General features: G+C 38.2%; 1 protein-coding gene across 1 annotated transcript in view; it reads left to right on the forward strand.

Annotated features, from left to right (window-relative positions):
• LOC104080123 (dedicator of cytokinesis protein 1-like) overlaps positions 1-13,901 on the forward strand; it is a gene marked incomplete at its 5' end in the record, with an annotated part of 73,160 nt that overhangs the window by 39,469 nt on the left and 19,790 nt on the right. Inside the window, 4 exons of the mRNA XM_009582404.1 lie at positions 424-600; positions 1,912-1,995; positions 6,930-7,067; positions 10,794-10,939. Of these exons, the coding sequence (XP_009580699.1) occupies positions 424-600; positions 1,912-1,995; positions 6,930-7,067; positions 10,794-10,939 (545 nt within the window). The remainder of the gene's footprint in view (positions 1-423; positions 601-1,911; positions 1,996-6,929; positions 7,068-10,793; positions 10,940-13,901) is intronic.

Genomic DNA, 13,901 nt, shown 5'->3' on the forward strand with positions numbered 1-13,901 from the left:
TTCCGTCGGAAAATCCACATTAAGTTATCATTTCTTTCTTACTGTTACATTAAGCTGGATCTTCTTTGTGCTGCTAAAACTCACTGACTTGTAATCTCTGATGTTCTCCATAATCCTCCAAAAACCTCACGTGATTCCTGTCAGAGCCTTTCTAAATGTTGTGCTGAGGTGTAATCCATTCCGCAGCAGTGAAATGCATTTAACTTTCTCCGCTGATACTGATTATCGTATCAGTTACTGCAGTATATCGATACCAAATACCTAAATGCCTGAAACCACCCTTTCTGTTAATTATTGGTTAAAATATCTTTTGTATTGAAATTCCTGAAATGTTTCTAATTGTGGTGGTTTGGTTGACAGCTAGTTCTGTGGCAGGTTAAAAGCTCTGCTCCTTGATTAAACCTCCTTTTGTTTTTATTTTAGGTTGAAATTAGTCCACTGGAAAATGCAATAGAAACCATGCAGCTAACAAACGACAAGATCAATAATATGGTTCAACAGCATTTAAATGATCCAAATCTACCCATTAACCCTCTCTCGATGCTACTTAACGGCATTGTGGATCCTGCAGTCATGGGAGGGTTCACAAACTATGAGAAGGTAACGTCAAAATGATCTGTCCTGCAGTGCTTCACCTCTTGAGCCTGGACTCTCCTGGAATGCTGCAGGACGTGTGTGTGTGTATTTGTATATAAACACTATGTGAGTGTCCCTTCATATGTGCGTTGTAGAACGTTGCTTAAAACTTACCTTTTTTAATGGCTTTCTGATATTTATGGATATGGTTTTGCCTTTCTACATTTGAAGTAAGAGTTGATATGTTTAGCAGCAAGAGTACTTATGTAGGGACGTGGTGGACAGTTGCTTGCTAGAGTTAGACACTGAGACCGATGACATTTCCAGCATGTGCTCTCACGCGCTTGGACATCGGAGCTTCAGTGACCAAAGTAACCGATTGCAATTCTCTCCTTTGCTTTCAAATGCATGAGTTTTGAAAGGATTAATCAAATGGTAGAGACTTCTGAGATACCAGTCAGTTGCAAATATGTGTAAGTAATCTTAACTGTCCGTTTTACAACATCAGCTTTTAAAGTTATATGGGATATATTACTTCTGCCAAGTAACTAGTGATAGGACGAGAGGAAATGGCCTCAAGATGCGCCAAGGGAGATTTAGATTGGACATTAGGAAAAATTTCTTTACTGAAAGAATGGTCAGGCCTTGGAACAGGCTGCCCAGGAAAGTGGTTGAGTCACCATCCCTGGAAATATTTAAAAGACGTGTAGATGAGGCGCTTAGGGACATGGTTTAGTGGGCACGGTGGTGTTGGGTTGATGGTTGAACTTGATGATCTTAGAGGTCTTTTCCAACCTTAATGATTCTATGATTCTATGGTAAGATATTCACATAGGGAAATGATAAACACTGTATCAATTATTTATGTTTTAAATATTAATCATATTAAGCTAGCATACACAAGCAACATGTATTTTGTAACACAAATGGAGAAGGTATATGCTGACTGACATGTCACTGTATCCATCCGTTTGTGTCCTTCTGTAACTCTCCTCCATTTCATCTACCAAAAATTCTTATGCCCTGGGAACTGCTAGAAAGACGTTTCAGAGATGTACCAAGCAGAAGTCCCCTGCAGGGTTGCCCACGAGATTTGGTCTTGATCACCATATGCTCATCGGCCCACTTTTCTGCTCACGAAAGATTGATGTCTTAATCTTAAGACACGGTGAAATTCTGTATCTCTTTCCTAGATTTTCACTTCGTGTTTGTAGCTATTAGTGCTATTTTGCAGAACTTTAGGGTTGATTCATTGATCTTTGCTATAGGCAATTCTTCCATGGTAGATGTTGATTCATTTTCTGAAATAACTGCTTATTTCTCTCTCTTGACTAGGCTTTTTTTACTGAAAAATATATGCACGAGCATCCAGAAGATCATGACAAGATTGAAAAACTAAAGGATCTGATTGCTTGGCAGGTAAAAAATTTTAAGTCAGGTTGGTTGGGGCGAACGGCTTTACAAAGACAGTTTAGTGTCACTTTTGAGAAAATTCAGACATTAAACTATTCACCCTGTGTACACTTCTTTGGCATTTAAAACTGTCTTGAAACTTGAGCTAAAGTTCATCTTTTCAAATCTGACATCATTTGTCATTTGATAAACCCACAAGGAACAAACATGATCAACCTCTTTTTTTTTCTTTCCTTTTTTTTTTTTCTTTGGTAACCCTAATACAGTGAATATCTCATCTGTATCAAATGAGAAAATATTTTTAGTAATGTTGGTTAGTATTACTGGCAATTTAGTTTCGCATTTTAATTTTCTAAGGCTGATTTCAGAAATTCTTCTAAGACAGTAAGGTGAAATGCTTAACCCTGAATCCCTCCTCCTGCTTGCACGGACTGGGACAGTATTTATTCACATATTCACTTCTTTCTTCAAACAACGTGTTTTCCATTTATTAAACTTCCTATGTATACTTATGGTACCTTTTACCACAGAATATTAAATGCAGGAGTTGCAAAAACTAACTTGCATGCAAAACTTTTAGTAAATTCATCGTTGTGAAACCTTTGCTTCATTTGCTGTATAACTTAACATGGTACAAAAACATTATTGCTTCATAAAGCATGTGAAATTACTTGGTATTTTTATGATGACATATTAGAGCAGAAATCATTTAAATGTAGGATCACACAGGTAATATTTCCTGAACCAGGAGTGGAACCCAGGTTTCCAGCCCAGTGCCTGAGACAAAGCAGGAACGCCCTCTTGCATGAAGAACTGTGTTTACAGGTACCAAAGAATATTTTTCAGGGCTAACAAGAAACAATTCCAATTTTGTTTCATAGTCATACACTGGACATTTTTCAGTGGTCTCAAGATAATTTTATAATAACTAAAAAAATATTAATATGATTGGAAATGGTTTTCCCCTAGAAGAAGAAGGTGCATCATTGTCTTTTTATATTCAATTTTGTCTTTATAATAAAGGAAGTAATTTACATTTCTGTAGGTTTCAATCTTAGAGGTAGTAGAACCAAAGATACAGAGTTCAAAAAAAAAGGTCCTCTGAAAACCATAAAATTATCACTGAATAAAAACTCTTTTCATTTGCCAAAAAAATTATGTATTTATTTATTTATTTTCTCATGAGCTTTTACAGAAGATTAGATTTTAGGAGCTTTAATTTTTTATAGAGGAAAATAATTTGATCCCAGAAGACTAACTTGATGTCCGCTGTCTTTGCCTCTGATAGCGATACTTCAAATGAATTGCAAACACACTTTTCCTCAGCAAAGATTCATTCTGGTGACATTTGTGTATTAAAATAATATTACTATTTGAAAATATGTATGGCAGCTAATCCCATTGTATTTTAATTATTCAGTGGTTTTAAATACATAATTTCCCATCAGTATGGTAGTTCCGAAACAATAGGAACCAGAAAAATAGGAAAAAGGGATCAAAAACTATTTTTATATCTGAAAATTCTTTTCACTAGAAGGTCTAGCCATTTCACGGCGGAAATCAGCGCTTTTGAATTACCTTACACATTCGATATACATTTAATGTATCTTAAGACTTAAACCTCTTCTCAAATTATTTCAGTTTTCGGAACACTGGCAGCAGAAGAAGATGGGAGCAGGGTGGGGAGCTGACTGCCAAATATCGGCTGGTGTCAGGAGAGGGAGTTGTTATGGAAACTTTCCGAAGTGAGGCAGTGGTCTGAACTCATCATGGGCTTGACAGTGATTGAAAGCAAAAATGAGTTTTCATTTTTCAATAATGCGGGGCTTGGAGTTTTGTAATCACACAGAGATTTTCTTTATGCTGTATAAATCAATCTGGATATATGAAATAGTAGCCTGACAATCATATTATCAGCTGACTAGTTAAATTTAATTTTTTTTCTATCCCCTTATGTTACCTTTTTCTCCATTGTGCTGTGGAATTCGTGCTCTTCAGGATATTATCCTTTTGTAATTCCTGTGAACTTTAAATATACGGGTTTTTTCTGTCTATTATTTTTTCAGATAAATATCATTAGTAAAGCAATGTCCATTTTTGTCCATCCTAGTGCTTTTTCAACTTAGAAAAAAATGTTTCCATGCAACTACATCATTTCAAGCTCATCTTTTATTTTAACATTAAGATAATGAAATGATTGATTGAAATTATGGTAATGAAATGAATGATTGATGACATTAGTCACTCTGTGTTTAGCTAATGTGTTTACAGCATACCAAAACTAGTATGTCACATAAAAATCTTGTGCTACTTCTACGTAGCTGAAAGCATTCTAGCATACAAAACTAAGTTTTTACAATCATATTTTATGATACCATTATTATGAAAGATTTTCTTTTAAGATGTAAGATTTTCTATTAATTTTAATAACTCAAATGTATGTAGCTTTTTCATTCTTTTCAGCCAAGCAGATAAAGATCCTTAAAAAAAAAAAGAAAAAAAATCGGGGAATAATTTTAAGTTGCAGTGGAACTATAAAATTCTAAAACCTACAAAGATTAGAGTTATGGAATAAGTGCTATCTTGAGCTGGTTTCCTTTCTCATGCAGCTCATTTGTTTCTAGTTCAGCTACTTACATTACCTTTACTTTTTCATGCACCTCTCCAAAGGTGAGGGCACCCTGTAGGGTCTTTCGAAATAGAGCCGTAAGCAAACCCCCCCATTGCTCTAAAGCCAAATGAATTGGCAATATTGGGAATGTGGCAAAATTCTGCCTCTGTCTCCGCATCCGATGAAGATTCATATAGATGTAAAATTCAGTGTCACTCGTCACCAGATTTCCCTGGGTCAATGTCTGGAAAGGAGATGTAGGAAGAATTTTGAAGTTAGGAGAAGCAGAAATGGTAAAACAGACTAAAGGTACTTTCTTTCTGGACTTGATAAATGTTTAAAGGATTAAGTGATCTTGGACAGGGAGATCAAATATCCTGACTCAGAAATCTCACAGAAGTTCTGTAGCAAAGCCACGGGAAGTTTATTAAATTCAGCTTCTGTTAAGGAATAACAAGCCTTTTCTTCTTCTGTTGTTTCTGGTCATATTTCGTTCCCTTATAGTTGGTGCCTCCTCTTGCCCATTCCTCGATCTCTTGACAGCAGTCTTCAGGTGCTCATGTTCTCCCAACGCAACCCACACTCACTCCAGCGGACCTGGCCATCAACCCCCCTATCATTTTGCTTCTCCAAGTGCCAGAAGGTCTCCACGGCTGGTTGTATACCAGTGTATGCACCCTGGTGTATGCCAGCAGTGAAACCCTCCTTAGCACCTTCAGTCTGGGGCACAGAAGGAAGCACCTACCTTTTTTTTTTTTCCTGACTGGGAGATTTCCCTACAAGTTGCTTGATTTTCTAAATTGGAGATGGCTGATCCCTAGGACAGGCTCATTAGTGCATTTTCTGCTTGTAAAAATTATCTCAGGGCTGAAGACTCAGACCCCACGAGTACTTCGTCTTGATAATTTGATTTTTCTAAAAGAATCTATTTTAAAAGTCCGCAGGTTCTTTTAAAGAAATGAGCCAAGTGACCACTTACCCCTGCAAAATAGGAGGGTCAGAGCGTGGCCTGATAATTATGAAAATTTGGAAATTCATTTACTTACTCAGAGCAGGGAAATTTTCTGATTTTAATGTTTAATTTTTGTAGAGTGCAAATCCATATGGCTATAAATAGAAGTGGCTACAGTAAAAAATTTTGTCATTATTTTTACTTCTTTTGTAGTCTTTTAGAAAAGAAACTGTGTCCATTTAAATAGTGCCAAATCACAGAGAATCATCTTGATAAGATTTCTTGAGTTTGTTCATCTGTAATTCATCTGTGTATTTATTATTCTCCTTACTAATAAAGCTACTCCTTCTGATTGCTGCTCAGTCTTATTAGAAAAATCTGTTTTTAATCAGTATTATGATTTAATTATGAATTATTAAGAAGAAGCCTCTTAGCTTGATTGCTGCAGAGAATATCTAAGTTAGAATGAGAGCACTGTGTGGGCTGAAACGGACCTGGAAGAGAAAATATTTTTCTTAAGCTGGAGGTAGAAAACTCTAATGGTATGTCTGGATAGCTGTGGGAATGAAAATGTCTCTCTTAAAACATTTTAAAAGGTCAGCTACACCTCCACACTATGAACTAATTATATAATCTTGTGTTGGCATGGATATTTTGTGACAGAAGCCTTGAAGATAAATGATTATTTTCAGTTACAAAAGAGAATTAATTTTTTTTTTCTCTTCTGTTTTGTTCCCAAAGAAAATAAAATAATTTTTCCAAGGAGAAATGTATAGTATATAAAACTATATGTTTTATTAATAAATATTGCTCTGCAGTATATACGTGTCCAAGGATATAGCTCATCTGCAGTTTTAGAAATAGCATTTATTAAAGAAAACATACAAGTATTTTTTCCTTCAAGGTTTTATTCTCATGAAACTGGGAAAGGACTGATATTAATAACCCGGTGTGAGAGTCGTCATTCATCACCATCAAAATGGCATCAGTTTGCCATTTTAAAGTACAGTGTGTATGGGGGCCTGTGAATATAACATCACAGGAATATTTGTTATATATGCTGTCTGTTAAATTCAGTATATGATTACTAGGCAGAACTATGGGTGTATTAATTTTAAAGGACTTTGGTTAACAGAGAAAAAAGGAAATAGTGTATAACAGATTTTTAGAGCTTCTTATACAATGAATGGTGCTGATGATTATGATGATGGTGATTGTTGTTGTTGTTATTATTATTATTGTTGTTATTATTATTATTATTATTATTATTACTCCATTAGATCTTTCACTCCCCTTGCAGCATACGTGGGAGTCTTGCCCTAACCCTTCGCTTAGGAAGGACTGGGCAGACTGAAGCAGCGTAACTCTGTTTTCCAGATCCCGTTCCTGGCGGAAGGCATCCGGATTCACGGGGAGAAGGTGACGGAGGCACTGCGGCCGTTCCACGAGCGGATGGAGGCTTGCTTCAGGCAGCTGAAAGACAAAGTAGAAAAACAGTATGGGGTCCGCGCTGTCGTAAGTTACCTGCTAATTTTATGTTTCCTAAATATGCAGAATTTCTCTAAATTATGGGCAACTGTGTATTTCTGTATTACAGTTCCCACTGATTAAAAAAGCAATGTTGATGCAGCATTGCCCAGTTCTCAGCAGTCATCAAATTATTAAATACTGAGCAGATGCTATAAGAGATGTTCAGAAAGCCTTGGTACTTTCATTTTCTAGCGTGGGAACAATTTCTAAATTGCCTGAATCTGTTCCTTGAAAGTCAAGATAATTCTTCAATATTCCATTTTTAAGGAATTGGGTTTTAAAAAAAAAAAAAAGCCTCTATAGCATGATATTTCTAGAGCTGAATGTCACCTTTCCATAGATGTAATTCCTTTTGAGATGCGAAGGCTGTGCTGCTCTACAGTAGCGTGCAGTCTTACATACTCTGGCACCACAGTAAACATAAGCAAGCAATAAAAGGATAGCTGCTACTTAATGAGATTTAGTAGTGCTGGAGTTCATGCTTTTCTCATTCCAACAAGTTATTTTCAGTTGCTGCTTCATCTTTAAGGCACAGCCAAGAATTTGGTGGTGTTTCCACTGCTTTTGAGTGTTACTCATCAGGGAGGAAGGCCAAAAGCCAGCATACAGCTTCATAATTCAGAATATAATTGATAATTCAGTCAAAAGCCACGTGGATTGGGTGCTAGTATATGATCAGTTTTTAAAATTATTTAAAAACCCAAGATGCAAGTGGTTAGAGTTGCTCTAGGACTGACTATGTGGAGCTGATGTCCAAATAATATATTGAGGGCTGCTGGGGTGAGCTTTATCTCTGTCTACACGTAGTCCTGACGTGCTATAATTTTTAGGTTTATTTGTGAAATGACAGTAGTACGTGAAACTTGCATATGCAGTATATATCTTCTCACTGCTCCATAAAATAAAGCACATCCTATTCAGCAGCAAAGACCTGTATGTCCTCTACCATGCACGTGTGCCAAGATGACCTGGCAGGCAGTCGGCTCCCTGTGATGGCGAGGTGCGGCTCCTCTCCTGCCTGGTGTCTCTGCAGCCCCCCCACCTCGGCAGGGGACACCCCACGCAGCCCTGGGGAGGAGGATGGCACCGCAGGGTGCCGTGGTGGCAGTAGCCTGTCCTTGGCACGTTGGAAGTGCCAGGAAATTCTGGGGTCCCCCCCCTTTGCTGCAGAAGTTTTTAGCTGAACTTGGACTCGCCAGATCTACTCGCTGTTGAGTTGCCTGGTTCGTTTTGGTTCAGGATATGTAAGTAGGCTTCAAGTATATCACTTGCCCAATTTTTAGAGAAAATTTTACCTCCAAAAGAGCAAACAGTGTGGTATATTTGGGACGATACGCATTTTCCCCAAATTGGACTCAAGAATATCCTATACCAGAAAACATTCCCACAAAAAGGACTGGTATTAAAACAAAATGATCTCGAAAAGCAGTGATTTATTTTTAAGATTGCAGAGATCTTTAAGATTGCACAGATCCACCGTCTGTCAACAAAAGCCATCTAAAAACAAAGGAAATCACCAGCAGACCATTAATTACTGGGCCATGGCACAGGGAAGCCAGCTTGCCAGCCAGCACTTTGGACTGCCATCTCATCTCCATCCCTGGCTTTCCCTGGCATCCTGGAAGCAGATAAGGAGCTTGCACTGTAATCCCATTAACTGCCTTTTAATAAGAAAGCCAGTTAGCAGGTCCCAGCAGGTGAAGGACGTGGCATCAAATGGCAGGTGCTTCCCTGCAAGTGCGTGGTGGTTCCTTATGAAAACGCCAAACTGCATGGTTGCCCCAGTTGGGGTTGGGTCATCATTTTTGGAGGTGCTGCATCAATTCACATATAGTATTGAGGCAGATATTACTTCATGGGTTCAGATTTTGAAGGTTATCTCTGCAGCCATGAGGCTAAGAACGTCTGCGGTTGTGATTTTCGCCTTGAACCTGTGATTTTGAAGGTTATCTCTGCAGTCATGAGGCTAAGAACATCTGCGGTTGTGATTTTCGCCTTGAACCTGAAAACTCAGTGTCTAAAGCCCAATTCACAGAGGAGAGATCACAGAGAAGAGAGTGGCCTCTTCATGCCCTCCCTGCCTCCCCATCCTTAAACCCTCCAAGGCAAGAATATCAGATGGGAGCTCCATCACAATCTAGTCCTCAATAAATTAAGAAATAGAAGATTGAGAAATAGAAAAAAAAAGAAATTGATAACAATTACAAGTTCTCCAATTTTACCTCTGCCCCTAAATAAGTAGCAGTCACTAAACTGATTCTAGAAAGAATGAAGCAACCAAGATACGCCTGAACAGCCTTAAACCAGCACCCTCTTCATCCAGTTCTGATTATGGTCACTAACGGGTGCATGCCACTGAGTTTATGGATGTCATGCCAATCGCATCAATATAAACAGGGTGTGAATTTGGTTCCAAATTATCTCTGGAAAATCCCCCGGAGATTTATCCTGAAGAGTGGATGGTGCGGGATATGGTGAGGGAGAGAGCTTCAGCTTTCTGCTCAGCGAGGTGCAGAGCATCCGGGATGAAGGAGGCGGCAAGAAAGATGCTGCAGCAGGCGGGCAGCAAAAACGTGCCAAGTGATGTTGTTCTCTGAGTGCCCAAAACTTCGGTGGAATAGTACACGCCAGTGAAGTATCCTGTTGTATTTTATGACAGGCCTTCCTTCAGAGATTAATTTTCACTTTTGTCTATAGCGATGACTTTTTTTTTAATGGGAACACTGAGATCTTATGGGGAACGTGCCAGCCGTTATGGTGTCCTTCTAAGTGGTGTTCCTTTTGTAGTCCTTCAAGTCCCATCTTGCTAGTATATTTAGGAAGAGAAAAGTTCAAATAGTAATTTATTCCCAAGGAGAACAGGAATAATTGACATTAATGATATTTGCATGTCAGTCACTTCAATAATATACATTTACATCATCAGGGAGATGACTGGAAAGTCATACCCAGGTGGTGTTATCTTTCTAATTTCACTCTACCCACCAGTAAGAATTGTCAGGATTGATGGAGTTTTATCGCTTGTACAAGGCCAATTTACCAGTAGTTGACAGGGTGGAAAATATACCTGTAATTAAACAGCATGAGAGTCTTATTTGTTGACCGAAAGAGTTCAATTATTTTATGCATATATCAGTTATTAATGACTAATAAAGCTTGTATAAATATTCAGAATTTGAAATTGTCTGAAACAAACAAACCAAAAATTTCCTGTATTTTCTTCTTAACCTAGATGTCACTCTGTAAATTGGCTCTCTTGACATAAAGTTCCTCTTAGTGGGTTTTTTCTTTTTTTTTTTTCTTTTTTTTTAAAAAAAACTCCATTTAATTTAAATGTACTGACAGGGCAGCCACTTCAATTGTAGAGATGGATTTAAAAAAAAGAGTTATTTGTAGAAAGCTCCTTTTTTAAAGCCCAGATGTAAAAAAGCCCAGATGTAAATACAAAAGCCCAGATGTAAATACAAATGAATTACTGGAATATGTTTAAGATTATACATGTGCCTATAAGGACCTAAATATTTTTTTCCTAGTCCTTTAAGTGGATTTTCTTTAGAATTTGTTTCTTTGTTGTTAAACACAATGTATAATTAAATAGTATAAAACTCTACATGGAAGAAAAACCATCAAACCTTTCCACATTACTTTTGGTAACCAGATGTCAGCTATATCATGATTTAAGAAGTAAGATCTTAGATTTCCTTATTGCAGCTTTCAAGTCTGGATGATAGACGAGGCAGTCGACCACGGTCTATGGTGAGATCCTTCACGATGCCGTCGTCTTCAAGACCCCTCTCCGTTGCATCAGTGTCTTCCATCTCCTCTGACAGCACACCTTCTCGGCCTGGCTCGGATGGGTGCGTAAGTCATTCAGGGTTTATCTCCGTAAAGCATGATTTGGTGTGCACATCTATAGGTTTTGAAGATTGTCACCACCCCGCTCCAGATCTCAGTGCTATCACGGTGTTACTCCTTCCGACCCTACTGACTCCTCCTATGTGGCAGCGTGACGTTTGTTTGATCTCATAAGGAATTGGGGGTTTTTTGGTTGGGTCTTTTCCCAGTGTATTTTATTCCAGATTTGATTCATCATAAACATAACATAACAGAAACCCCACAAACGTTAATGTGACAGAATGGTGTGAGTAACTAGTGTGGGTTGGGGGTGGTGCTTTCAAGTGACAGCCTGATATTGGCTAAAAAAAACCAACTTATGTAGACATTTATCTTAAAATATATTCCTTGTCCTTTTTTTTAACCAAGATAAATACAATGCTCTTCTTGGTCCTCTTTAAAACAAAGTTAAAGAAACCCCCCTAAGCATTCAAACAAAACCCCCCAAGCAAACAGGAGATAAATTATCCCCTTTTAAAGTATTGCAAGTGTAATAGTTTGGAAGTGATCTTTTGCAAAGTCGGTGATGAGACGGCCCTTACGTGGTTAACAGGTGGAGCTTGGGAGAAGGAAGGGATTAGCTAACTGCTCAATCATTTCTTCTCACTTCTGCTGCAGAGGAAAAGCTGCTTATGGCAAGATTGTACTTCAAGACTTACCAAGACATTTCACATGAGAACTGGGAATTCTGTTGATAAGCCCGGTCTCACAGTCGCATCCCTCAAAAGAACAAAATAATCTGTTTCCTTTCTGGGGTTTCCATGCAGCCTCAGAAGTCCCTTCTCCCTCTTCCTCCCCCCAGGCATTCCCGAAATCCAGAAAGTCAGTATTTGATGAAGGCGGCAGTTTTTTAAAGCCTCCTGAAGGGCTGCTAACTTACAGAGATGTGCTAGAAACGTGTGTGTCCCTCGTGCACCTTCAGAGGGAGTTATTACCTGACTAGAGAGTAAAAGCATCAAGTAAAATTAAATACAGCACCTGAGGACCAACATGATACTTACCTTGATTACAAACAGTTTATTCTACCCATTGGGTAGAACTGCAAACAGAGCGCAATTCAGCTCTCATTACGTTACCCTCTATAATGTATACACGGTGAGTCACGTTGATACAAATGTAGGACAGCAGAGATGATAATGCGTTTCAACTAATTCATCCACAAAAGTTGTCTTGCTGGAACTTGGGGATAACTACCATCCCAGGTTAGTGGGCAACTTTATTTTATCTCGGAAGAAAAATACTGATTCTTTCCCTGCCTGCCTCTACCTCTTTCTCTTTCTCCCTTCAAAATCATTATATGTATTTTTCTTTCTCATTGGATGCTATTTTCTTAAATTTCACGTCTCCATCCCAGCTTTGTTGTAGTAGGTGTCACTTAGCAGTTTTGGAGGATCTCATGAGTCTTCTCAGTATGTATATTAAAAAAAACCTCACAAAGATCACAGTGCAGCTCAGCTCCTGCTCTGAGCCTGGGGCAATACAGCTGTAATACATGTGAGGAAAATATAATGAACAACTCCCATCACTGAGAAGACCTGAAAAAAATGCTCATTTGCTTGATCAATGGAGCAGGAGAAGAAAAATCACCAGATGTAAATAACATAATGAAAGACCTCAAAAATTCAAATGACTGTAAAAATCACGTAGGTGGTTTGTCACTACTAACTTGGAAGAAGTTCACCCATGTACCTACCATAGTTGATTGGGCTTATGGTCAGTTGTTCTCTCCTGCTTTCCGTTTCCCCCCCTCTTCTTACGTTAGTTCTGAGATTAGAGATGAAGCTAAGAAAAAGAATTAAAAATGGAGCTGACAGATGTCTTGCCCAGATGACCCAACTTACATTTTATGCCATCTCCAGTTTCTCCTGCTTTGGAGCTTTTAAACAGTAAAAACTCAAAGCAGACATTGACATAGTATGTGTTTTACAACTCCCAACTCTGCGTATAAATAAAACTCTGACTTTAAAAAAGGACCTTGGGTTTATTCACTGCTTAAAATGGGACTTAGAAGTACAAATCTGAGCACTTAGAAGCAGTGGTTGGAAGTGGGGAAGTCCCAGTGTGCCCGTGTGATTTGTCGTCCGTTGAAACTCCTAATGTACTTCAAGTAGGAGCATGGCGTGCTAGCCCATTTTATCACCGATACGTTGCATACAAATAATTAATAGTACTAATAATAGTAATGCCTGGAAGGGAAGCAATTAATCATTGTCTGAAGAATGGCAATTCCTCTTGTAAACTTGCAGCCAGCCTGCGAGGCGGCTGTCACTGCCCTCCAGCCCAGCGCAGCCCATGTGGTCTTGGCTTTGGTTATGAGGGTGATGGCTCAGGGGCCGTTGCCGCAGGTACTGGTTTGAGCATCTTTCCATCAAATGAACTAACTTAGGCTGAAAACTGAAGGGCCTTTAGTGTTTCGAACAACAACAACAACAAAAATAATAATTTTGGATATTGCTGCTGGATATTCCTGCTAATAGAGAGGATTACAATAACTTCACTGCAAATTGTCTGAAATAAGAATCCTGCAGTATTTCACAGCAAAGACTGTGGGCTGTACGTGCGTGCATCACCATGGCATAGTAAATACTTTTCCAATGTTAAAAAGTAAGCTGGTTTCTTTCTTTGGGGATTTTTAGTTTGGTTTCAGTTTTGTAGTGTGATGATTTGAGACATTCTCTTAAAATCTGTCAGTGTAATTTTGACTAGGGTATGATTTTAGTGGTTTGTTTAGTTTATAATATAAATTAAAGTATAAAGTACTTTGTCTAGCTAAGAATATTTTAGCTCGTTAAGAGCGAAATATGTCTTTACCTTTTATTTAAACTAGTCATTAAAAAAAGGTGTGATAAGAGAGATTCCTTTAAATTACTGAGTGAAAATTAGCTAAAAAGAGTTCCAATATTACTTAGAATAGTGCTTTCCCTA

The sequence above is a fragment of the Fulmarus glacialis genome, unplaced genomic scaffold (genome assembly GCF_000690835.1).
Source record: "Fulmarus glacialis isolate BGI_N327 unplaced genomic scaffold, ASM69083v1 scaffold13147, whole genome shotgun sequence".
Classification (NCBI taxonomy): domain Eukaryota; kingdom Metazoa; phylum Chordata; class Aves; order Procellariiformes; family Procellariidae; genus Fulmarus; species Fulmarus glacialis.